Here is a 21,882-nt window from a genome sequence, read left to right as displayed (position 1 = left end):
GCTGGCACCATCCTCCTCATAAAATCTATGCCATCCCAGTGTGGGGCATAAATGCTCTCCAAGACCACCGATTTACCCTCCAACACCTCCTTAACCATAACATTACCCCCCCGGGTCAACCTGCCTCTCAACCCCTTCCTCTTGCTCTCAGCCATCACCCATCGGGGGAGTCGTCCCCCCCCCCCCCCCCCCCAAATTGCACAGCTCGAAGCCCACACAAGATGGCGCCGGGCCCCACCCAACGGGCGGACCCATCCCTCGACGAGAGCGGTCAGTCTTTTAAACAGAGAATCGTTTGTCCACAGCCTGAGAAAGTTAAAAAGTTGCTGCCAGAACAGTTAAAAGACGTCTTCTATGAATCACATAAGACAACCCACTAACGTGGCGAAAACATAGCATATTGTTTATTTCACATCAATCAAGCGAAGACAACTTCTACCGATTGTTAAGTGAATTTGATCATTGTATGTTCACTTAATGTGAGATAAAGCAGCTGAACCATTTGTCCTGCCGACAGAGCCACCGATAGTAACTTCATATACCTCCTTGTGGAAAGGTTGAGAAGTACATGGTGAAAGATATGAATATTTAGTCCAAATCAGGATGTTACTGTTGAAATCGAAATGTTTGCGGCATAATGTGAGCCAACCCCCACAAAATTGAAGATGCTCGGACTGTTTTATTGGAGAAGAAAGGTGCGCATTTCAACAGGATCTTGCAGGTCGGGGAGTACGTTCAGTGTAGAAGGAGTTAAGATAAATATAATACATGCTCAATCTTCTCTAGTGTTGCTGGATATTGGTGCAAAAATATACAACAGGCCAACTGTTTTGCATAACTGATGTTACTCATTCTGTTATTTGGTGCAAAACCTGTCATTCAGAACAGGTTCTTTTTGCTTTGAAATGTGATGTAAAGTAGCTAACGTACATTGACATAAAAGCGGCTGATAAAGTATCATTTATTGGAGAATGGAGCTACCTTATCAGAAGCACAAATAAGTGCTTCATGCAGTCAGGCTGCCAGGGCAAACACCGATCAAACTGTTCCCATAACCAGCGAGATGGGAAAGGAAACGAGTTAAACTTGAAAGTTAAGGCTTTGCCCATCATCAATCACAATATAAACTTCATTATGAATGAGCAATGGAATAGATTAGATTATTATGCGGAGAGCCTAAACCTGCGATTGGGAACTTTGGAAAATAACATAATTGGTGGTAGGTAAGTTAATCTAGGGATAATGAGTAAATTGGTTGACGAAAGCAGCTAAATGCTACTGGGTGCCTAGAAATGTGCCCTTGTAAATCAGATTAGAAATGCTCAATGGTCTTGTGTTTAGGTTCACCAAAAGGCACGGCAGAGGTCAAAGAGGAACCTGGTGATATACATGGATCCCTACAGGGTATAATTTTTATTATTGTCGCAAGTAGGTCCTTACATTAACACTGCAATGAAGTTACTATGAAAAGCCCCTAGTCGCCACTTTCCAGCACCTGTTCGGGTACACTGAGGGAGAATTCAGAATGTCCAATTCACCTAACAAGGTCGTCTTTCGGGACTTGTGGGAGGAAACTGGAACGCCCGGAGGAAACCCACACAGACACGGGAAGAACGTGCAGACTCCGCACAAACAGCGACCCAAGGTAGGAATCAAACCCGGGTCCCTGGCACTGTGAAGTAACCGTGCTAACCACTGTGCTACCGTGCCGCTCTTGCTACAGGGTGTATAGAGTGAAAGCATCCTGGTGTGGGGCGAGAAGGCGAATCTTCCTATTTGGATAACTGGAGTTCAACTTCAGGGAGGCGAAGATTTGATTTTCTTTAATGTTTAATCAGCGTCCTCAGAGATAGATATTCCTTGGTGAGATGGAATGCATATCCCACCCACCAAAGGTGAATGGATCACAAGGCGGTGCATGATAGCCGACTGTAGTGACAAGTGTTTCATCACATCTGCATGGTTCCAGCTGGCTGCAGTTTGTATGGATATCCAGTCTGCTTAAAGGACACTGGGGTGAGGGGGGGGGGGGGGGGGGGGGTGGAGGGGGGAGGTAGCCAGTGATTCACAAATGAAGGAAATAGTCAACAATAAAAATCCTACAATGTACAACACCGTAAATAAAGTAAAATCTGAGAGGTTTTCTTTTTCTTACACAATGGTCCTGCCGTGCTCGAAATGGGCTGATCAGGGCTGCTCAATGGGGATGAGTAATTAGCAAACACTGAAGGAGCTGAAGGATAGTAACCACCTAAAAACGATGAGAAAAACATTTAAACCCAGCAAGTAATGATGCTCCAAGTACAAATAAAGAGGACTGTGATAAATGGAATCCAAGCCAGATGGTGACGTATGAAATGAGATGCAAATCCTTTTCTCGATAGTTGTTTCATTTTTTTATTTTTATTTTTGAAATGTTTTTATTGAAGTTTTTACATTTTACGTTCAGCAAGGGTATGTGTGTTGGTTACAATATACAAGTCATTTCCCTCTGTATCAATCCCTCCGCTCCCTCCCTTTGTTACTTCAGGGTCCTTTCCTGGGTCGCTTATTATACAATGGGCAGTTATCTTCTATTTACATGTGTGCGATGATATCCCCTTTCTTTCCTCCCCCCCCCCCTTTTTGCCGATTGGCCTCACCCCACTTGCCTCCCCTGCCCACCCTATTTTCGTCATTTCTTTGGGGTTCCGTTTCTTGTGGCCTTGTTCTCGGCCTCCTGGTCTCTGTATCGGGCATTTTCAAGCCTTCCCCTCCCTCTCCCCTCTCTTCCCTTCCCTGCCTGTTACCTGCAGCCTTGTTCACTCCCGTGTGCCCCCCACCCCCCCCCCCCCCCCCCCCGCCCCATCCCCCACCTCGCTCTATTGCCTATTGGCCTCAAACAGGTCCTGGAACAAGTTGGTGGATGGCCCTCCACTGACCCGTGGATGGCGAATTTAATCTTCTCCAGGTGGAGAAAGTCCGACAGGTCTGCCAGCCAGTGCGCAGCGGCGGGCAGTGCTGCTGATCGCCAGCCGAGCAGGATTCTCCGACAGGCGATTAGGGAATTAAAGGCGTCGGCCCTCTTCCCCATGAATAGTTTTGGCTGGTCCGATACCCCGAACATTGCCACTCGTGGGCACAGCTCCACCCTCACCTTCACAACCTTGGACATCGCCTCGAAGAAGGCTGCCCAAAACCCAACATGTCTGCTACGGGCCCAGAACAAGTGGGTGTGGTTGGCCGGGCCCCTCTGGCACCGCTCACATTTGTCCTCCACCTCCGGGAAGAACCTGCTCATTCGGGTTCTGGTCAGGTGGGCTCTGTGCACCACTTTCAGCTGCATGAGGCTGAGCCTTGCGCAGGAGGAAGTGGCGTTGGCCCTGCTCAGTGCTTCGCTCCAGAGTCCCCATCCTATTTCCGTCCCTAGCTCTTCCTCCCATTTTTCCCGTGTTTCGTCCAGTGGGGAGCAAGTTCTTTCTAATAGTTGTCCGTACAGGTCCCCGCAGTTTCCCCTCCCAGACTGTCCGCATCCAGTAGTTCTTCAAACATTGTATTTCTCGTGGGTAAGCTGTCGACTCCTTGCAGAGAAAGTTCTTGACCTGTAGATGTCGGACTTCATTCCCGTTTGGAAGTTCCAGTTATCGGCACAGGCTTGGAGGGCCGTAGGGCCTGTTCCTGTGCTGTACTTTTCTTTGTTCTTTGTTCTCTCCGTCAGTTCCTCCAGGGTCATTAGTCTATCCTCAGTGTAAAAGTCTCCAACCACCAGTGCCCCCCCCCCCACCCCCCTGTCTCCACCTCTTCACTGGTGCAAACCTATGATTGCTGCAGATGGGGGCCATGGTGGGCATTTTGGTCAGACCAAAGTGTTGCCGTATCTGGTTCCAAGTTCTCAGGGTAGTTACCACCACTGGGCTTGTTGAGTATTTTGCTGGCGGGGATGGGAGCGCTGCCATGGCGAGGACCCGGAAGGTCGTTCCTGTACAGGTCGCCTCCATCCCCACCCATTCTGGTGTCTGGTTCCTTCACCCATTCTCTCACTCTTTCCGCTGTGACAGCCCGGTGGTAGTATTGTAGGTTCGGGAGGGCCAGGCCCCCATGTTTCTTATTCTTTGGACTTTTGGGGGGATCCTTGGACTCTTTCCCCCCCCGATGTAGATCGGTATGGCCTTGGACAGGAAGAGGCACCTGGGCAGTACGTTCACCTTGATCGTCTGTAACCTCCCACCAGGGAGAGTGAGAGTGTATCCCATCTCTGTAGGTCCTTTTTTACTTCCTCCGCCAGGCTGGTCAGGTTCCACTTGTGGATCCGTGTCCAGTCCCGGGCTATCTGGATCCCCAGGTAGCGGAATTTGTTTTGGGCTGGTTTGAATGGTAGTCTCTCCAGCTCTGCCCTACCCCTCTTGGGGTCACAGGGTAGACTTCATTCTTGCTCAGGTTGAGTCTGTAGCTGAAAAGGCTCCAAACTCTGTCAGGAGCTTCACGGTTCCTCCCATGCTGCTTTGCACGTCCGAGATGTAGACAAGCAGGCCATCTACATAGAGCGAGACTCTGTGCTCTCTGTCTCCTCTTCAGATTCCCTTCCAGCTTCTCGCCGCTCTGGAGGGTGATCGCCAGCGGCTCGACTGCCAGAGCGAATAAGAGCGGGGACAGTGGCCACCCCTGCCTTCTGCCTCTGTGCAGTTGTAAATATTCAGAGCTGGTGGTGTTGGTCCGAATGCTCGCCTTGGGAGTGTTGCACGGGAGTTTCACCCACGAGGTGAACCTTGTCCCTAGCCCAAACTGCTCTAGTACCTCACTGAGGTACTTCCTCTCGACTCTGTCGAAGGTCTTTTCTGCGTTCAGGAGACGATGACCTGAGCTGTTCTCTCCCCGGATGGGGTCAGTATCACATTCAGCAGTCGTCTGATGTTCGCAGTTAGCTGTCTACCCATAACAAAGCCTGTCTGGTCCTCTGCAATCACCTCTGGTACGTGGTTCTCCAGTCACCTAGCCAGGACATTTGCGAGTATTTTCGCACCTACAAGCAACAAAATGGGGCTGTATGATCCGTATTCCGTTGGGTCTTTGTCCTTTTTGGGTTTCAGCAATATGGTGGCCTGTGTTTGCGTTGGAGGCAAAGTGCCCCTCGCTAGCGAGTCTATGATCATCTCCCGCAGTGTCATCGCAGATTTTTTCTGGAAGTTCGCCGGGAACCCGTCGGGTCCTGGCGCCTTTCCCGCCTGCATGGAGCTGATGCTCTCCATGACCTCTCCTAGTCCTAGTGGTGCTTCCAGCCCCCTCTGTCTGTTGCCCCCCCCCCCCCCATGACTGGCATATCCAGTCCATCGAGGAATTGTTTCATCCCCGAGTCCCCGTCGGGGGTCTCGGAGGTGTACAGTTCCCGGTTGAAATCCTGGAATGCTTCGTTGACCTTTTTTTGGTTCGGCTACCAGTCTGCCTCTGCTATCCTTCACCTGAGCTATCTCCCTCGTGGCTGCTGGTGAGCCAGCAGTCGGCTATTCATGTCTCTGTGTTCGTTGAAGGTCCCCCATGTCTGGCGGAGTTGGTACACTGCTTTCCTGGTGGATAGCAGGTTAATGTCCATTTTTAACTTTTTCCTCTCTGCCAGAAGCTCTATGCTAGGAGCCTCGGAGTATCTCCTGTCAACCTGCAGTTGCTGCCTAGCCGCCCTCCCTTCCCCATCTCTGCGTGCCTTATAGGCGATAATTTCTCCTCTAATCACAGTCTTCAGCGCCTCCCAGAAGGTGGAAGGTGAGACTTCCCCGTTCCGGGTGTTAGTAACGTACTCGCCTATGGCCTGTGATGTTTTCTGGCGGAAGACCTGGTCAGCCAAAAGGATCATGTCAACCTCCATGTGGGGCGCTGGGCATGGCCCGTCTCCAACCTCACATCCATGTAATGTGGAGCATGGTCAGAGATCCCAATCGCGGAGTATTCCGCTCTATCTCTGGAAGCACTGATTTCTCCACTTCAAAGAAGTCGATGCGGCAATAGACCCTGTGTACTGTGAGAAAAATGAGAAATCCTTGGGGTGCATGAACCGCCATGGGTCCACTGCTTCCATCTACTCCATAAACGTTCCCAGTTCTCTGGCCATGCCTGTTGTTTTCCCCATTCTGGTGTTCGACCTGTCCGTCAGTGGATCCTGTACACAGTTAAAGCCTCCCTTCGATGATCTGTCTATGTCGGGGAATTCCGTCATGGTTTTCTTCACAAATTCCGTGTCATCCCAGTTGGGTGCGTACACGTTCACCAGGACCACCGGTGTCTCATCCAGGACACCGCTGACCATGACGTACCGTCCCCCTGGGTCTGTAACCGTCCTCGTTGCAGTAAACACCATCCTCTTGCTTTTCGATATGGCTGCTCCCCTGGCTCTCTAGAATGGTAGGTCTAGGTCTGTCCCACCCAGCCCTTCCTTTTCGGGACATCCCCAATTTTAATCACTTCCTCATCGGCGGCACCGCATTCAACTGCTAAGGTCCTGAGCTCTTCAATTGCCCCCCTCTCTATTCTTCTCTAAGAACATATAGAACATACAGTGCAGAAGGAGGCCATTTGGCCCATCAAGTCTGCACCGACCCACTTAAGCCCTCACTTCCACCCTATCCCCTTAACCCAATAACCCCTCCTAACCTTTTTGGTCGCTAAGGTCAATTTAGCATGGCCAATCCACCGAACCTGCATGTCTTTGGACCGTGGGAGGAAACCGGAGCACCCGGAGGAAACCCAAGCAGACACGGGGAGAATGTGCAGACTCCGCACAGACAGTGACCCAGCAGGGAATCGAACCTGGGACCCTGGCGCTGTGAAGCCACAGTGCTATCCACTTGTGCTACCTTGCTGCCCATTAAAAGAGGTTCATTAAAATTCACCTATTTGACCAAGCATTTAACCATCTGCCTTAATGGCCCCATATGCACCTGCAAAGCACCTTGGAACATTTTACTATGTTAAATGCGTTATATAAATGCAAACTGTTCTCTGAGATAGAAGGTTGTGGGTTCAGTTCCTATTCCAGGAATTTGGGCATTTAATCCACGCTGCTGATCCAGTGCAGAACTGAGCGAGTGCTGTGCTGTCTTTGGCGGGATTGGGTTTGTTGATGTTAGTTACGGGGAGTCATTTCTAAATGCAAGTTGCAGTCTGGAGCTATGGAAGGGGTTGGTAGAGGCTCCAAATTTTGTTTTATCACCAGGCTGACCAGGTATCTCTCTCACTCTGCCATTGGCGCCTTGGAAGGATTTTGCATGTTGACAATCAATCTGTTCGGTGACATTGCACCTTCCTTCGCCATCAGGTCCGAGGGGTGGGACTCAGACCCACAGTTTCTGGTTCAGAGGTGCGGCAAAGCTACACATCACACCACAAGACCTCCCTGTCTTTTGAGCAAGACATTAAGCCAAGTCCCGAACTGCCCCTCTTGTGGCTGTAAAATATCCCATGGCACCATTCAAAAAAGAGCAGAGTACCTTTCCACTTGGCCAACATTTATCACTCAGTTATCGCCTAAAAAACGATTCACCGGCCATTATCTTATTGTTATCTGTGGGAGCTTGCTGTGCCCAAATTTAGGTGATCTCAGCCAAGACAAAGGTGAGGATGCTACAGTTAACCATGGAAGCCGTGGCCTGGGTGGGTGGGAGGGAAATTAGTCAGAATTCCTCCTTCTGATCACAATTCAAAGACTGCTGCTAGCATTCAATTTTGCTAGGGGCACAAAAGGTCAATAGCAGGTCAGCCCCCTTAATACACCTAACCGGATGTTCCACTCTACTGAAGTTAATCAGGTAGGATGCAAGATGGGTGGTTGAGATGCTAACACCTGTTTTGCCTCAGTTTTTAAAAAAATATATATTTTATTGAAATTTTTTTTCCCTGAGCAACATTTTTCCCGCTTACGAAACAAATGAAACGATAACAATAACAAAACAGAAATGTTTTAACTTTTTAACAATAATAATAATAACAATAATATACAAGTAACAAAACCTCATACTCTATTGACCTATACTCAACTAAGCCTCCTCCCCCCTCCCCCCCCCCCCCCCCCCTGGGTTGCTGCTGCTGGTCATCTGTCTTCCCTCTAACGTTCCCCTAGGTAGTCGAGAAATGGCTGCCACCGCCTGGTGAACCCTTGAGCCGATCCTCTCAGGGCAAACTTTATCTGCTCCAGTTTAATAAACCCCGCCATATCGTTTACCCAGGCCTCCAGTCCGGGGGGTTTCGCCTCCTTCCACATGAGGTAGGATCCTGCACCGGGCTACGAGGGACGCAAAGGCCACGACATCGGCCTCTTTCGCCTCCTGCACTCCCGGCTCATCCGCAACTCCAAATAGAGCTAACCCCCAGCCTGGTTTGACCCGGGCCTTCACCACCTGCGAAATCACTCCCGTCACTCCCTTCCAATACCCTTCCAGTGCAGGGCACGCCCAAAACATATGTGCGTGGTTTGCCGGGCTCCCGCCACACCTCCCACATTTGTCCTCCACTCCAAAGAACCTGCTCAATCTTGCCCCCGTTATGTGTGCTCTATGTAGCACCTTAAATTGAATCAGGCTAAGCCTGGCGCATGAGGAAGAGGAATTTACCCTGCTTAGGGCATCAGCCCACATACCCTCCTCTATCTCCTCCCCTAATTCTTCTTCCCACTTTCTTTTTAGTTCGACCACTGACTCCTCCCCCTCTTCCCTCATCTCTCTATAAATCTCTGACACCTTGCCCTCTCCGACCCACACCCCTGAAAGCACCCTGTCCTGTATCCCCTGTGTCGGGAGCCGTGGAAATTCCCTCACCTGTTGTCTAGTAAACGCCCTCTCCTGCATATATCTCAAGAAATTCCCCCGGGGTAACTTATACTTTTCCTCCAGTGCTCCCAAGCTCGCAAAAGTCCCATCTATGAATAAATCTCCCACCTTCCTAATTCCCAACTGGTACCAGCTCTGAAATCCTCCATCCATTCTTCCTGGGGCGAACCTATGGTTGTTCCTGATAGGGGACCCCACTAGGGCTCCCCGCACCCCTCTCTGTCGCCTCCACTGTCCCCATATGTTCAGTGTTGCCGCCACCACCGGGTTCGTGGTGTACCTTTTCGGTGAGAACGGTAGCGGCGCCGTCACCAGTGCCTCTAGACTCGTCCCTTTACAGGACCTTCTCTCCAGCCTTTTCCACGCCGCTCCCTCACCCTCCATCATCCATCTACGTATCCTTGCCACATTGGCGGCCCAATAATAATCTCCCAAGTTCAGTAGTGCCAGTCCTCCTCTGTCCCTACTGCGCTGAAGGAACCCCCTCCTTACTCTCGGAACTTTCCCTGCCCACACAAAGCTCGTAATGCTCCTATTTATTTTATTAAAAAAGGCTCGAGGGGCCAGATGGCCTACTCCTGCTCCTAGTTCTTATGTTCTTATGTCCTGGTGATTAAAATAGGGAGACATTGAAATACAAATAAGAACCTCGGGAGGACCATCATCTTAATTGCTTGCACCCTGCCCGCCAGTGATAAAGGCTGCATGTCCCACCTCGTTTTGCCTCAGTTTGATTAAATTCCATTACATAGGTGGATATCAAGCAAGTACAGAAACAAACCACGTGCTCATCATCCACACAATTACATGTCACAAAGGAAGAAGGTTGTGGTTGTTGAAGACCAATCATCTCAACCTCAACATATTGGTGCAGGAGTTCCTCAGAGTAATTTTCAAGGGTCAACCACCCTCAGGTGTTTCATTAATAATCTGCCCTCCATCATAGGGTCAGAAGTGGGGATGTTCGCTGATGACTGCACAATGTTCAGCACCGTTCATGATGACTCATACTGAATTAGTTAAGTTATGGGCTCAGCTGATTATCGTGAATTGACTTAGTGTAGCTATTCATGCACTCAGGATTGTTCAGAAAGTGCTGTCTAATTGCAGAATCACATCTAACAATAGGCATTTTGTTCTGGATTTTGCAAGAGTGGCCTGAGTAAGTGCAGTCTGTACTCTGCTTGTTATGAACAAATGAAGGAACATGTGGTCAGTATTACCACACCTTGAGGGGTTCATATGGCTGGTTATATGTTTTGAGAGGAATGAGCATATCCTGAAGCGCAGACCTAGCCTACCATAAACTAACACTCAAGGCGTTTTCTTACCTGATGTTCCAGCTTGGGGGAAATTTGGTGGGGGTTGCGTGGAACTAAATTGTGATGGAGGCGGAGGTCTATCAGGAGCATATGTAGGAGGAACTGGTGCATAGTAACCACCTGGGGAAAAAGTTATTTCAATTACTATAAATCTTTGAATGTGGCAGGGCAGGCAATAAAAACAGATAATAATGGATATGATATCCTGGGCTTAATAAATAGAGGCATAGAGTACAATAGCAGGAAGTCATACTAAACTGTAGGTGAAAATATTCACAAATAGAACTTTGAGTGAGTACAGAAGCGATTTATTAATTTTCAGAATTCTGGGAGAAAGGCCTTTGACCCCCACGGTCTGTACAGCACTTTTTCTCACCTGAGCTGAGGTCGCACTGAGTTAATATACAGAAGGAAAGCGGAATTAGTTTGCATTCACATTTACATATACCCAATCAATTCTGTTTGCATCACAAATTCCTAACATGCATCTTCAATGCCATAAATGGCTACAAGTTAGCTCCTATAGCCTCTAATTGGCAGTTTGTGTCTCATTACATAGATAACGGTTACATAGAACAAGTCCTTCCTCATTCCTTGCTAGTTCCTTAATTTGAGGCACTTTGTCAGTTAGCTAAGTAGCTAACAATACCGACATTGGGCTAATTGTCTCTCCGGATGCAGCTTGTGGATTACTTGTTTTGCACAAAGCTTTACTTCAGCAGCAGACACTGATAATAACATAGGGTCAAGAACATTGGCAGAGTCCATTTTATATCAGGCGGCATCCATTTTGTATCTTCTGTAGTCCATTTGGAATTCTACCTCTTCAAAACCTACATAACAAAAATAGCTGAGTCCCAGCTGGCATATTGTGTCTAATTCTGGCCAAGCTTCTACCTTAATGCCATCTTCCTGCACTATCCCCACATCCCTTGATGCCATTGGGATCTAGAAATTATCCACCTCTGCTTTGAACACTGTTATGATCCAGCTGCAAGAATCAAATCTCAAAGGGCAACTTGACCCACATATCATAACTTTTTTCTTTTATATTCTGACATTGGGAAGAAAAGTGTACTGAATTCAAAAGCTACAAGTTCCAGTAACGCTTCTGGGATTTTCAAATGAAATTAAAACATTTATTAACAAAAGAAAAGTAAACCACAATACATGATAGTACAGTAGAGCATAGTCATGACATACTCACTGATTAAGGCTCCACATCCCTCTAGTGTAGAGAATTCCAAAGACTCACCATCCTCTCTCTGAAATTCTGAATTACCTACATGTTATTCTGAGACTGTGGCCCCTGGTTCTAGACCGTCTCAACCAGTGGAGTTATTCTTCCTACATCTACCCCATTCAGCCCTGTAAGACATTGTACACTTCAATGTGATCATTGGGCGGCACAGTGGTCAGCACTGCTGCCTCACACCGCCAGGGATCCAGGTTCAATTCCGGTCTTGGGTGACTGTGTGTTTGCACTTTCTCTTTGTGTCTGCGTGGGTTTCATTTACAATAATTCAAAACCTAACTCAGTGACCACAAAAACGGTTAAAGGGATATGGGGACCAGGTAGGGAGGTGGATTTGAGACCAGGAAGAGATCAGCCATGATCTAATTGAATGGCGGAGCAGGCTCAATATGGCCTACTTCTGTCCCTAATTCCTATGTTGCTATCTCCCATGCCCCTTCATATCCCACGCTCCCTCGCTATCCCCTCATATCACCCCATGCCTCCTCATATGCCCCATGGCCTCTGCATGTTCCTCCATATCTCCCTGTCTCCTCTGTACCCCCTCATATCCCCCATGCCTTCTCCGAGTAACCTCCTATCCTATACGTCCTCTGCTTCCCATCCATTATCTCCATCTTCCCTGCATCTTCCATCCCACTTTTTCTTTAACACAGGGATACGGACCGAGTAAGGTTTTTCTTTTAGTTAGGGCATCATGACAGGCATGGAGGACCGAAGGGCCTGTTCCTGTGCTGTATTTTTCGTCATTCTTTGTTCACGCTCCCAGTAGCCACTACGGTAGCACAATTGGATAGCACTGTGGCTTCACAGCGCCAGGGTCCCAGGTTCGATTCCCCGCTATGTCACTGTGCGGAGTCTGCCCGTTCTCCCCGTGACTGCGTGGGTTTCCTCCCCGTGCTCCTGTTTCCTCCCACAGTCCAAAGACATGCAGGTTTGGTGGATTGGCCATGATAAATTGCCCTTAGTGACCAAAAAGGTTGGGAGGGGTTATTGGGATAGGATGGAAGTGAGGGCTTAAGTGGGTCGGTGCAGACTTGATGGGCCGAATGGCCTCCTTCTGCACTGTATGTTCTATGTTCATATGTACAAGACCAGTGAGCCATTGGCAAGTCTGACATGTCTTCGAGATGCTACTGAAGCTGTCACAATAAAAAAGCTTTCAATATCTCTTTTTTTTAGAAAACCACTGTTCATTTTGCAACCCCATAGAATTGTCAATCAACCACAGCCCATTCATAGTGTCAATGACAAAGGCTTTAGTCCACTTTGCAACTCTTAATCTTGTCCAAATAAAAAGCCATTAAAAAACCACATCAAAGAAAGAATAACGTATTACAAGGTAATGAAGATGTCAATCAAACAAAATCTCATTCAAACTGTATAAACACACTTTCTCTGAGCTGAGCCCATTAATCATTCTTGGAGGTCAGATAAGAATTAATATTGAGGCCATCTGGCAACTGTATCCAGAGAAGCAGTTTGAACTGATGGCCTGATGAAATGAAAATGAAATGAAAATCGCTTATTGTCACAAGTAGGCTTCAAATTAAGTTACTGTGAAAAGCCCCTAGTCGCCACATAACGGCCCCTGTTCAGGGAGGCTGTTACGGGAATTGAACCGTGCTGCTGGCCTGCCTTGGTCTGCTTTCAAAGCCAGCGATTTAGCCCTGTGCTAAACAAGGCAGTTGGGGGTGAGATGTGAGGGCTAGATGGCCTAACAACTCTGAATTGAACTGGGCCGGTGCCAGTAAACAGAGATGGATCTTCCACCTTGCCTGCCTTGACACCCACAGACCTTCGTTGATGCCTTGAGCCTGCCTAGGGATGCGGCAGCCCCAACCTTGACCGCTGATGTCTCAGAGAGCCAAAAATACTGTGGGAGTGAGAGGACATGACGGGGCTGGGATTGCCAAGTCGGGAAATAGCTCAATTCTCTGTAAGTTGGCATTCTGTTGCTTATATGTGGCACTCGTGGATTGACTCTGAGTGCATCTGCTTCTTGAGCTCTGCGCAGGAACCTCTTCTTTGCACGGACAAGATTGACGGTGGTCATTTTAATGGAACACTGGCAAACTCCTCCTGCCCGACATGAGCGAGGAGGCCAGAAAAATGGGAATTTTGTTTTGAGAAACCGACCCCTCAAAATGAACAGTAGTTAGTAAAAGAAAAGTGCAGTGTTTTGTGGTAAATGTTTGCGCTGTTACAGGTTTGCAATACACCATTCTGAGAAGCGGCAATCTAAGTGTTATTATTCTATATTATGATGACGGAAGGGTGTGCTAAAAAGGCTAATATTACCTGCGGCTGGTGGTTGTCCAGGAACATAAGCAAATTGTTGTTGTTGACCCTGATATACAACGGGAGCAGCCGATCTATAATAATTATTGCGTCTTGCTGGCATGAAGCTAACTGATTCGTAGACATATACCACAGGATTGTAAGCTGATCCACTTCTTAATGCTGAAAGAAAATGTTAAAAGTGTAATTAGTAGGCTGGCTAAGTACCACACGTTATAAAATCCCCTGTAATACAACTTGTGATCAATCCTAATGCCCTATGGGAGGCATTTACTTTTCTTTCATTCGGCAGCAATTTCCAGTTACATTTCAGGTAAAATTACATGCACTATTGGACATTCTAATTATATATGTAACAGAACCTTTTAAGAAGAAGTTGCGTTTTCCAACGCAGAATGCCAGTCGGACACATTTGTCACAGATGTGGGACTTTTCCCAGACCTATGTTTTAAAGTGTCTCTTTTAACTTAAGGTAAAACAGAATGTTCTGAATGGGGGATGGTGTGATCACCAAGTTTATCCTCGGAGATAGACCTATGTGATCTGTAGCCGAATCCTCTAGAACATCTGGGGCTGCATTCCCCGCCGCGCCACATTTCTGTTTCACCCCGCCAGTGGGATGCTCCGTTACGCCGGCTGGTCAATGGGGTTTCCCATTGTGGGATAGCCCCATGTCAGGAAACCCCCGGGCTGCCAGCAAAACAGAGCATCCCACCGGCGGAGAATTCAGCTCCAGGTGTCTGTTTTCACAGCTTGACACGAAAAGGGGAAGCTTGTTTTCTGCATACAGAGATGCACCGGCTCAGTGAGGGAGGCAGAAACAGTTGCTGTTGTGAAAAACAGAATAAGACTGTCTCTTTGTGTAAGCCGCCAAGCAGGATGCTGGTGGAAGCTGGTTCTTTGTTTGAAGAGTTGGATCTTGTGGTGACTTAAGGAACAAAGAGTTTCTGGAGTGGGCCTTGTTGCTGGAAGCTGGTTTGGGGATACTCAGGAAACTGAGTGGAACAACGTTCGAAGGACACTGGAAGATCCACCATCGTGTGGCAGGGAGAATTGGCTTGCTGAAAACCTGGGAGGAGTTTGGAAATTAATCTTCAAGGCGATGTGTCTGCTGGAAGTGTGGTGTGAAGTTAAAAACATGTCATCAACAACATTTTTGTTGTGGTAGATGATGTGGATGTACCTTTTCTATAATTTGGGTTATTAATTGCCCGTTGAATAATGTTCAGTTTATATTGATTTTAGTTTGTTGGTTCAATAAAAATCTTAAAATGTGGAATCTTGTTCTTTGGTTCTTTCCGTTTGTTACTGGGAAATTTCTTTATTAGTTTCTACTTCACACTATTTATCCATAGAATCCCTACAATGCAGAAGAAAGCCATTTGGCCCAGCGCGTCTGCACCGACCCACTGAAAGAGCTCCCTAACTAGGCCCCCTTCTCCCCCCCCCCACCCGCCCATCCTCATAACCCCACCTAATCTACACATCTTTGGACCGTGGGAGGAAACTGGAGCACCCAGAGGAAGCCCACACAGACACGGGGAGAACGTGCAGACTCCGCACTGTCACCCAAGGCCTGAATTGAACCCGGTGCCTGCCGCTGTGAGGCAGAAGTGCTAACCATTCTGCCACTGTGCCACCATATTTAATGCAGGAAGACTTGTGGGGCAGTGGGTACCAACACTGCCTCTGAGCTGGAAGCTTTGTGTTCAAGTCCCACTTCAGGATGTGATCACCGAAGAAGGTTTATTCATAATATGGCCAAACAAGTTGAGTATCAACTTATAAATTCTTCCTACACACTCCAGTGTCAGAGAGTAACAATGGGAGAGAAGACTGGTCAGCCAGGTGATGGAAAGAACCACCACTACCCATAGATCCAGACTACAACATGCATGTAGAAGGGTATGTTGCCAAAGCAATTCAGAGCCCTTGGGGAACCTGCTGGCTGCTGTGGATCAGATTGCTGCCAACAGCACGAGCATTGGATCCTTGTTGTGGCTGGCGTGAAGTCTCCTTGCCCAATCTCTGGGTCTAACCTGCCTTTGGGCAGAAAACAGGAGGAGAGTTAATAAACTCTGAGACAATTAGAAGCGTATTCCATCCTCTCCATCAAACATACTCTCAATTTTCTAAGGTTTAAAATCTCACATGTGATAACTCCTTTGTAGCAATAGAAATGGAAGCAGAATATCCAAAGTGTTAACATAGAACATACAGTGCAGAAGGAGGCCATTTGGCCCATCGAGTCTGCACCGACCCACTTAAGCCCTCATTTCCACCCCATCCCCGTAACCCACTAACCCCTTCTAACCTTTTTGGTCACTAAGGGCAATTTTATCATGGCCAATCCACCCAACCTGCACGTCTTTGGACTGTGGGAGGAAACCGGAGCACCCGGAGGAAACCCACGCAGACACGGGGAGAACGTGCAAACTCCGCACAGACAGTGACCCAGCAGGGAATCGAACCTGGGACCCTGGCGCTGTGAAGCCACAGTGCTATCCACTTGTGCTACCGTGCTGCCCTCCTAATGGAGAAGTTAAAGCTCAAGGAGGGTTACTCTTATATTTATTTATTTGCTGATAGTTCTTTTCATCGGGTCCTTTCTGCTGTTGGGGATTTTCACCGCATCCTTAAAGAAAAGGCGCAGTGTGTAAAGAAGCACGGGGACACAAAACGTCAACCGTGCAGCCATTACCAGCAATGCCAACATTGCAACCCAATGAAAGGGGTGATCAGACACAAATAACCTTTAGGTGTGTATAATTCTGTGGACTTGGTCCCTTTAAGGCCCTTATTAATTCCTCCATTGCCTACCATGAGTGGCTACGTCTATCATCGCCTTTCCAAAGTCGATTGCTCCTCCAGAATAGAAACTCAATTTGAAAGTCGCTGTTCCTTCCCAGCCACCTGGTGGGTTCAGAAAGACAAGAGTTGTGACCAATGCAAGTGGTTCGCCCTGTCCACACATCCTTCCAAGTAATTAAATCTCTGCTGGGTGCTCCTTATCCGAGGTGATAATGCTTTCAGGCATTGCTAAACCAGTTTGCATTTAAAACAAAATTGGGGTAGTTATAGGAAAGTACATTTTTTTTAAAGTATATTTATGAAGGTTTTTACATTTTAGGAATAAAGCAAAAAAATTACCAAATAACACATCGCCATAAGCAAGGAACAGAAAAACAGCTCAGCATACGTAAATACAGAGCGAGACAGGAGAACAACATCACAAGTGGCTCAATACGATCATTAGACATAACTGGATACCTATAGCGCCCAACCAGAGACCGAGGGAGAAACAGGTCGAGGCCACAAAGAACTTAGTAAAATGATGCACGCCCTCCTGTGATGCGTCAGTCCACAATTACTACGAGATAGTGGGGATGAGGGTGGAGCCATGCCCGAAACTGGTGGTCTTCGGGGGATCAGACCAGCCAGATCTATTCCTGGGGAGGGCGGCGGACGCCCTTGCCTTTGCCTCCCTGATCGCCCATTAAAGAATCCTGTTCGGCTGGCGGTCAGCAGCACCACCCAAAGCTGCAGACTGGCTGTCCGGCCTCTCGGAATCTCTCCAAATGGAGAAAATCCGAGGGTCAGACGACGGCTTCCATAGAACGTGGGGACCATTCACCCAATTGGTCCGGGACCTGATTGTGGCCAATGAACAAGCCGATGAATAGCCAAGAGACAGGGGAAAGTAGCCAAGGCGTGAGAGGGAGGGAGGAACAGAGAGCAAGGAGAAACCAGGCGAAAGACGGGACGAACGGCTGAAGCGGAGGTGAGCGCGAGACGACAACGGTAGCGAAATCCGTCCGGGAGAAGCAAGCGACAACACCAACACCAGATCCATTCGCCTATTTCCGTCTGTAATTGTTTCTCCGGCACCCAAATGTATATCTACCCCCCCCCAGTCTCCACCCCCCCCACAAAAATAATATTGCCAATTGTACAGAGATGCTGCTGTTGAGCTGGTGCATAATCCCCTATCAGTTATTTTATTTATTTATTTATTTTTGGTATGTTTGTGTGTGCTCTTCTCTTCTATATATATCTTATTTCGTGTATAGAACGGTAACTATACTTTGTTCAAAAACCCAATTAAAACATTTTTTTTTACAAATGGTGACCATCACACGGATACACGCAGCACCGCCAAGGTGAGAGTGCACATAGCAGCAACGCTACGCCTCTGTAAGCCGGGCCCGACCCCAGCCCACTGCGACCGCCATGATCAAATGAGGATGTTATAGATCTCGGCTCTTCTTCGCAAGCCACCAATCAGGATCCTCCAGGGACGTAGCGCAAGCCGTGCAACCCAAGAGAAAGCAAACACGGAATGTGCACTGGGATAAAATAAAAGATCAAAAGATGAGCAGAGCTGGGCCTCACGAGAATGTAACCGCTCCGACACTCGCATCGCGTGACCCCCACCCCCAAATAGGGTTTTAAATACCTGGCTCTTGACGTTCTGCAAGTTCGGCAACCTGTGTCTTTCAATAGTCCTAGGATAACCCATGACACATGAATAACCGATTCTGTGCAAGCCACTTACACATGGCTTGTAAATATTTGTCAGTACAAAGTACATTTTCTTTTGTGCCGTGGGTAACGTAACTAAATATAATTTTGTCTTTTGGCTGAGCTTTACAAAGATAAGAAATGGTCTTTATTTAAGATTAATTGGCCCATGGTCAGGAACACAACCAAGACTCTAAAGCGTGAAAGAGGAGACAACAACAACTTACCTTTATACGGCACCTTTTACATCATGAATGTCCCAAGGCATTTTGCGGGAGCATTATCAAATAAAGTATGACATCGAGCCACGAGATATTAGAGTGGACGCAGGTTTAAGGAGTCTCTTAAAGGGGGTAAAAAGTGAGGTAGAGATGGAGAGAGATGTAGAGGGGGAATTCTAGAGTTTAAGTCCTGGGGGTAACTGAAGGCGAGGCCACGAAGGTTGTGAACAGATTGGTTTGGCCGTAGATTGATGCCAGGATGAGGAAGCGAACTCTCGCTCAAGGACAGAGTTTGGAGTGGGGGCCAAAATCAAGGGCTTCCAAATGTTTAATTGAAGAATATTTCTGCTCATCCGATGCTGGATTTCGGATAAGTAGTTTGATAATTTAGCGACAGTGGAGAATGCGAGAGATTGGGTAAGGTAGAGCTGGGTGTTTACAGTGTACATGTGAAAACTGGTGTGTTTGGATTGAAATGCAATCATATACTAAAGGTCCTACATGGCTTGCCGTAGTCAGGTGACGTCCGCCATGAAGCATTTACTGGAAGTAGCCAGGTTACTATCATTCCAAATGAAGATAGAGTACAATAAGCATTACATAGAAACATAGAATTTACAGTGCAGAAGGAGGCCATTCGGCCCATCGCGTTTGCACCGGCTCTTTGAAGAGCACCCTACCCAAGCCCACACATCCACCCTATCCCCATAACCCAGTAACCCCACCAAACACTAATGGCAATTTTGAACACTGAGGGCAATTGAGCATGGCCAATCCACCTAACCTGCACATCTTTGGAATGTGGGAGGAAACCGGAGCACCCGGAGGAAACCCACGCACACACGGGGAGAACGTGCAGACTCCGCACAGACAGTGACCCAAGCCGGGAATCGAACCTGGGACCCTGGAGCTGTGAAGCAATTGTGCTAACCACTATGCTACCGTGCTGCCGTTGCATTGTGCTAATTGAACACATAACATGGCATCAGGAGTTGAGCTGAAAGTGGATTTGAAGAGCTGTATAGAATCCTATCCCCACTAAACTGCTGACCACTCAATTTCCTCTCCTGGTCTTCCTGGTCTCCATGTTAGGATTGATTGGATTGGTTTATTGGCACGTGTACCGAAAAGTGAGAAGTATTTTTCTGCGAGCAGCTCAACAGATCATTAAGTACATGAAAAGAAAAGAAAAGAAAAAGAAAATACATAATAGGGCAACACAAGGTACACAATGTAACTACATAAGCACCAACATCGAGTGAAGCATACAGGGGTGTAGTGTTAATGAGGTCAGTCCATAAGAGGGTCGTTTACGAGTCTGATAACAGCGGGGAAGAAGCTGTTTTTGAGTCTGTTCGTGCGTGTTCTCAGACTTCTGTATCTCCTGCCAGATGGAAGAAATTGGAAGAGTGAGTAAGCCGGGTGGGAGGGGGTCTTTGATTATGCTGCCCGCTTTCCCAAGGCAGCGGGAGGTGTAGATGGAGTCAATGGCTGGCAGGCGGGTTTGTGTGATGGACTGGACTGTGTCACAGTTCACGACTGTGTCAGCCAATATTGTTATGGTTCTCTCTCTTCAAATGCTGACCCTCTCTCCTTTATATCTGTCATCATCACCCATTTTTTTGAAAAAAAAACCAACCCTTGACCCCTACCTTGCCCCATCTCTAACCTCTTCTCAGTCTGCTCCGAACTGCTGGAGCATGTTGCCCCAAATCCACTCCCATCCCTCTTGAATCCCTCCACTCAGGTTTCAGGACAGAAATGTTTCCTATCAAGTTTACAAATGACATCCTGTGCGACAAGCTAAAGCAAGAGGAAGGTTTGAAGATGGTAGGAAAGACTGACAAAGCCAAGGGATCATACCAGGACGTTACAGCAGGTGACAGTAAAGATTCTGGAATTTGACAATGTGAGGTTGAAGGAGTTGGGAGAGAGGATCGTGTGCACTTTTACAGCTTCGGACCAACATCAACCACTGTGTCACTGATAAAATAGGAGACAAGTAAAACTATGATGGGGAGGGTGAGAAAAGTTGAAGGTTGATGAAGAAAAAGAAATCATTTACGCATCCTGCCCTGGAGTGGAGACGGAGGTGCTCTGAAGAGCTTCCCCAAATTTGGGAGCACCATTCAAGTCTTGGGGGAAAATGGGCTTCAGAGAATGTTAAAAGAAACATTTGACCCGAAGAAGGAACGTAAGACCGAATTAGTATTATTATTATTAACATTCTTTTTCTCAAGGAGTGCTAGTAACTTTATTCTCACAATGGAAAGCAGGGTCCATAGCATTTACAAGATAATTAATATTAGTTTTATGGTATATTGCAGGACATTTTACAAGCGACAAATAGGAGACATTGGATAAAAATTCATTAGGGGTACAAACAATGTGACTGAGAGCTTAATGAAATGGTGATGTTTTCCGAACACTGCTGACTTTGCCCATCTTTTGAACCTAGATTTAACTCACTGTGGCTTTTGGTGGACACTATATTACAGTACTAAAGAATTGATGTGGAAGCTATTGAACGTGACCTTACGCTAAAGTTGCTCTTCATCTGGCGATAAAACGCCTTCGAATGTCGATCAAACAAAATTTCACCAAAGCGTTCCTGACTTCCCTGAATCACTAAGAATAATTTATTTGTATATTGACCCTCTTAATGCCTTATTCTTCAGGCAGGGCAATTGCTCCGTCACTTACCCGCTGGCTGAGCATGAATTTTACCCTTGATGTAATTGGCAACCAAGATGCCCTGTTCAACGGAACACCCTTCCATCAAACCAAATGGCATGGAGAAAGATTTCATTGCTTTGGACTGATCCTTTGGTATGAATAGCACCTGATGGATAAGCAACCATTTTGAGAGTCTGCGACTTCAGATACATTGATTTCTCTGTTTGAATTGTGTCAAATAATTTGTTTAAGAGTACCCACCCTGTGTGGTGTGAGGAAAACCATTCCTTTTTTCTTGCCTTTCAAGGCATCGGGTGTTGGCTGAATGTCCTGGAAGGTCAACTGGACGTTGTTAAAACTCAGCAGCACTCTGGTAATGATGAAGGCAATTGGTCACGTTAATATGCTACGAAATCAATGTTTAAACAGGTTCAATATTAAAAGATAAAAATGTCAGCAAGCAAAATAAAACATACATGCTCTTACAGAACAGTAAAGTTGCTGTCATCCCAGATGAGGGGGAGAGTTGACTGGTGGTGATTTAACCTGAGTCACCACACCTCAGGGGAGCGGCCTTCATGAATTACCTCACCTGGTACGGGAATCGAACCTGCGCTGTTGGCCTCACTCTGAATCACAAACCGGTTTCCAGCCAACTGCACAAAACCGGCCTGTAGAGAATCCAAATAAAACCCATGCAAATCTCTCCATTTTGATTCCTGTTTACTAATATTCACCATGGTTCTAGTTTAAGTCGTGTGTGCTCTGCCTGAAGGCAGGCCCTTGGCTCAGTCTCT

General features: G+C 47.3%; 2 protein-coding genes across 3 annotated transcripts in view; one reads left to right on the top strand and one right to left on the bottom strand.

Moving 5' to 3' along the window:
* ccdc78 (coiled-coil domain containing 78) overlaps positions 1-21,882 on the top strand; it is a 140,702-nt gene that overhangs the window by 18,415 nt on the left and 100,405 nt on the right. The window lies entirely within an intron of this gene.
* Positions 1-21,882, bottom strand: part of LOC140394424 (WW domain-binding protein 2-like) — a 43,763-nt gene that overhangs the window by 9,625 nt on the left and 12,256 nt on the right. For both annotated transcript variants that reach the window (XM_072481685.1, XM_072481686.1), the window contains exons 2-7: positions 21,347-21,455; positions 21,113-21,251; positions 16,488-16,580; positions 13,668-13,829; positions 10,121-10,231; positions 2,156-2,251 (exon numbers count right to left, since the gene is read on the bottom strand). In XM_072481685.1, coding sequence (XP_072337786.1) covers positions 2,156-2,251; positions 10,121-10,231; positions 13,668-13,829; positions 16,488-16,580; positions 21,113-21,251; positions 21,347-21,455 — 710 coding nt within the window. The remainder of the gene's footprint in view (positions 1-2,155; positions 2,252-10,120; positions 10,232-13,667; positions 13,830-16,487; positions 16,581-21,112; positions 21,252-21,346; positions 21,456-21,882) is intronic.

The sequence above is a fragment of the Scyliorhinus torazame genome, chromosome 17, assembly GCF_047496885.1.
Source record: "Scyliorhinus torazame isolate Kashiwa2021f chromosome 17, sScyTor2.1, whole genome shotgun sequence".
Taxonomy (NCBI): Eukaryota; Metazoa; Chordata; class Chondrichthyes; order Carcharhiniformes; family Scyliorhinidae; genus Scyliorhinus; species Scyliorhinus torazame.
This window is presented reverse-complemented; position numbering and strand designations above follow the sequence as displayed.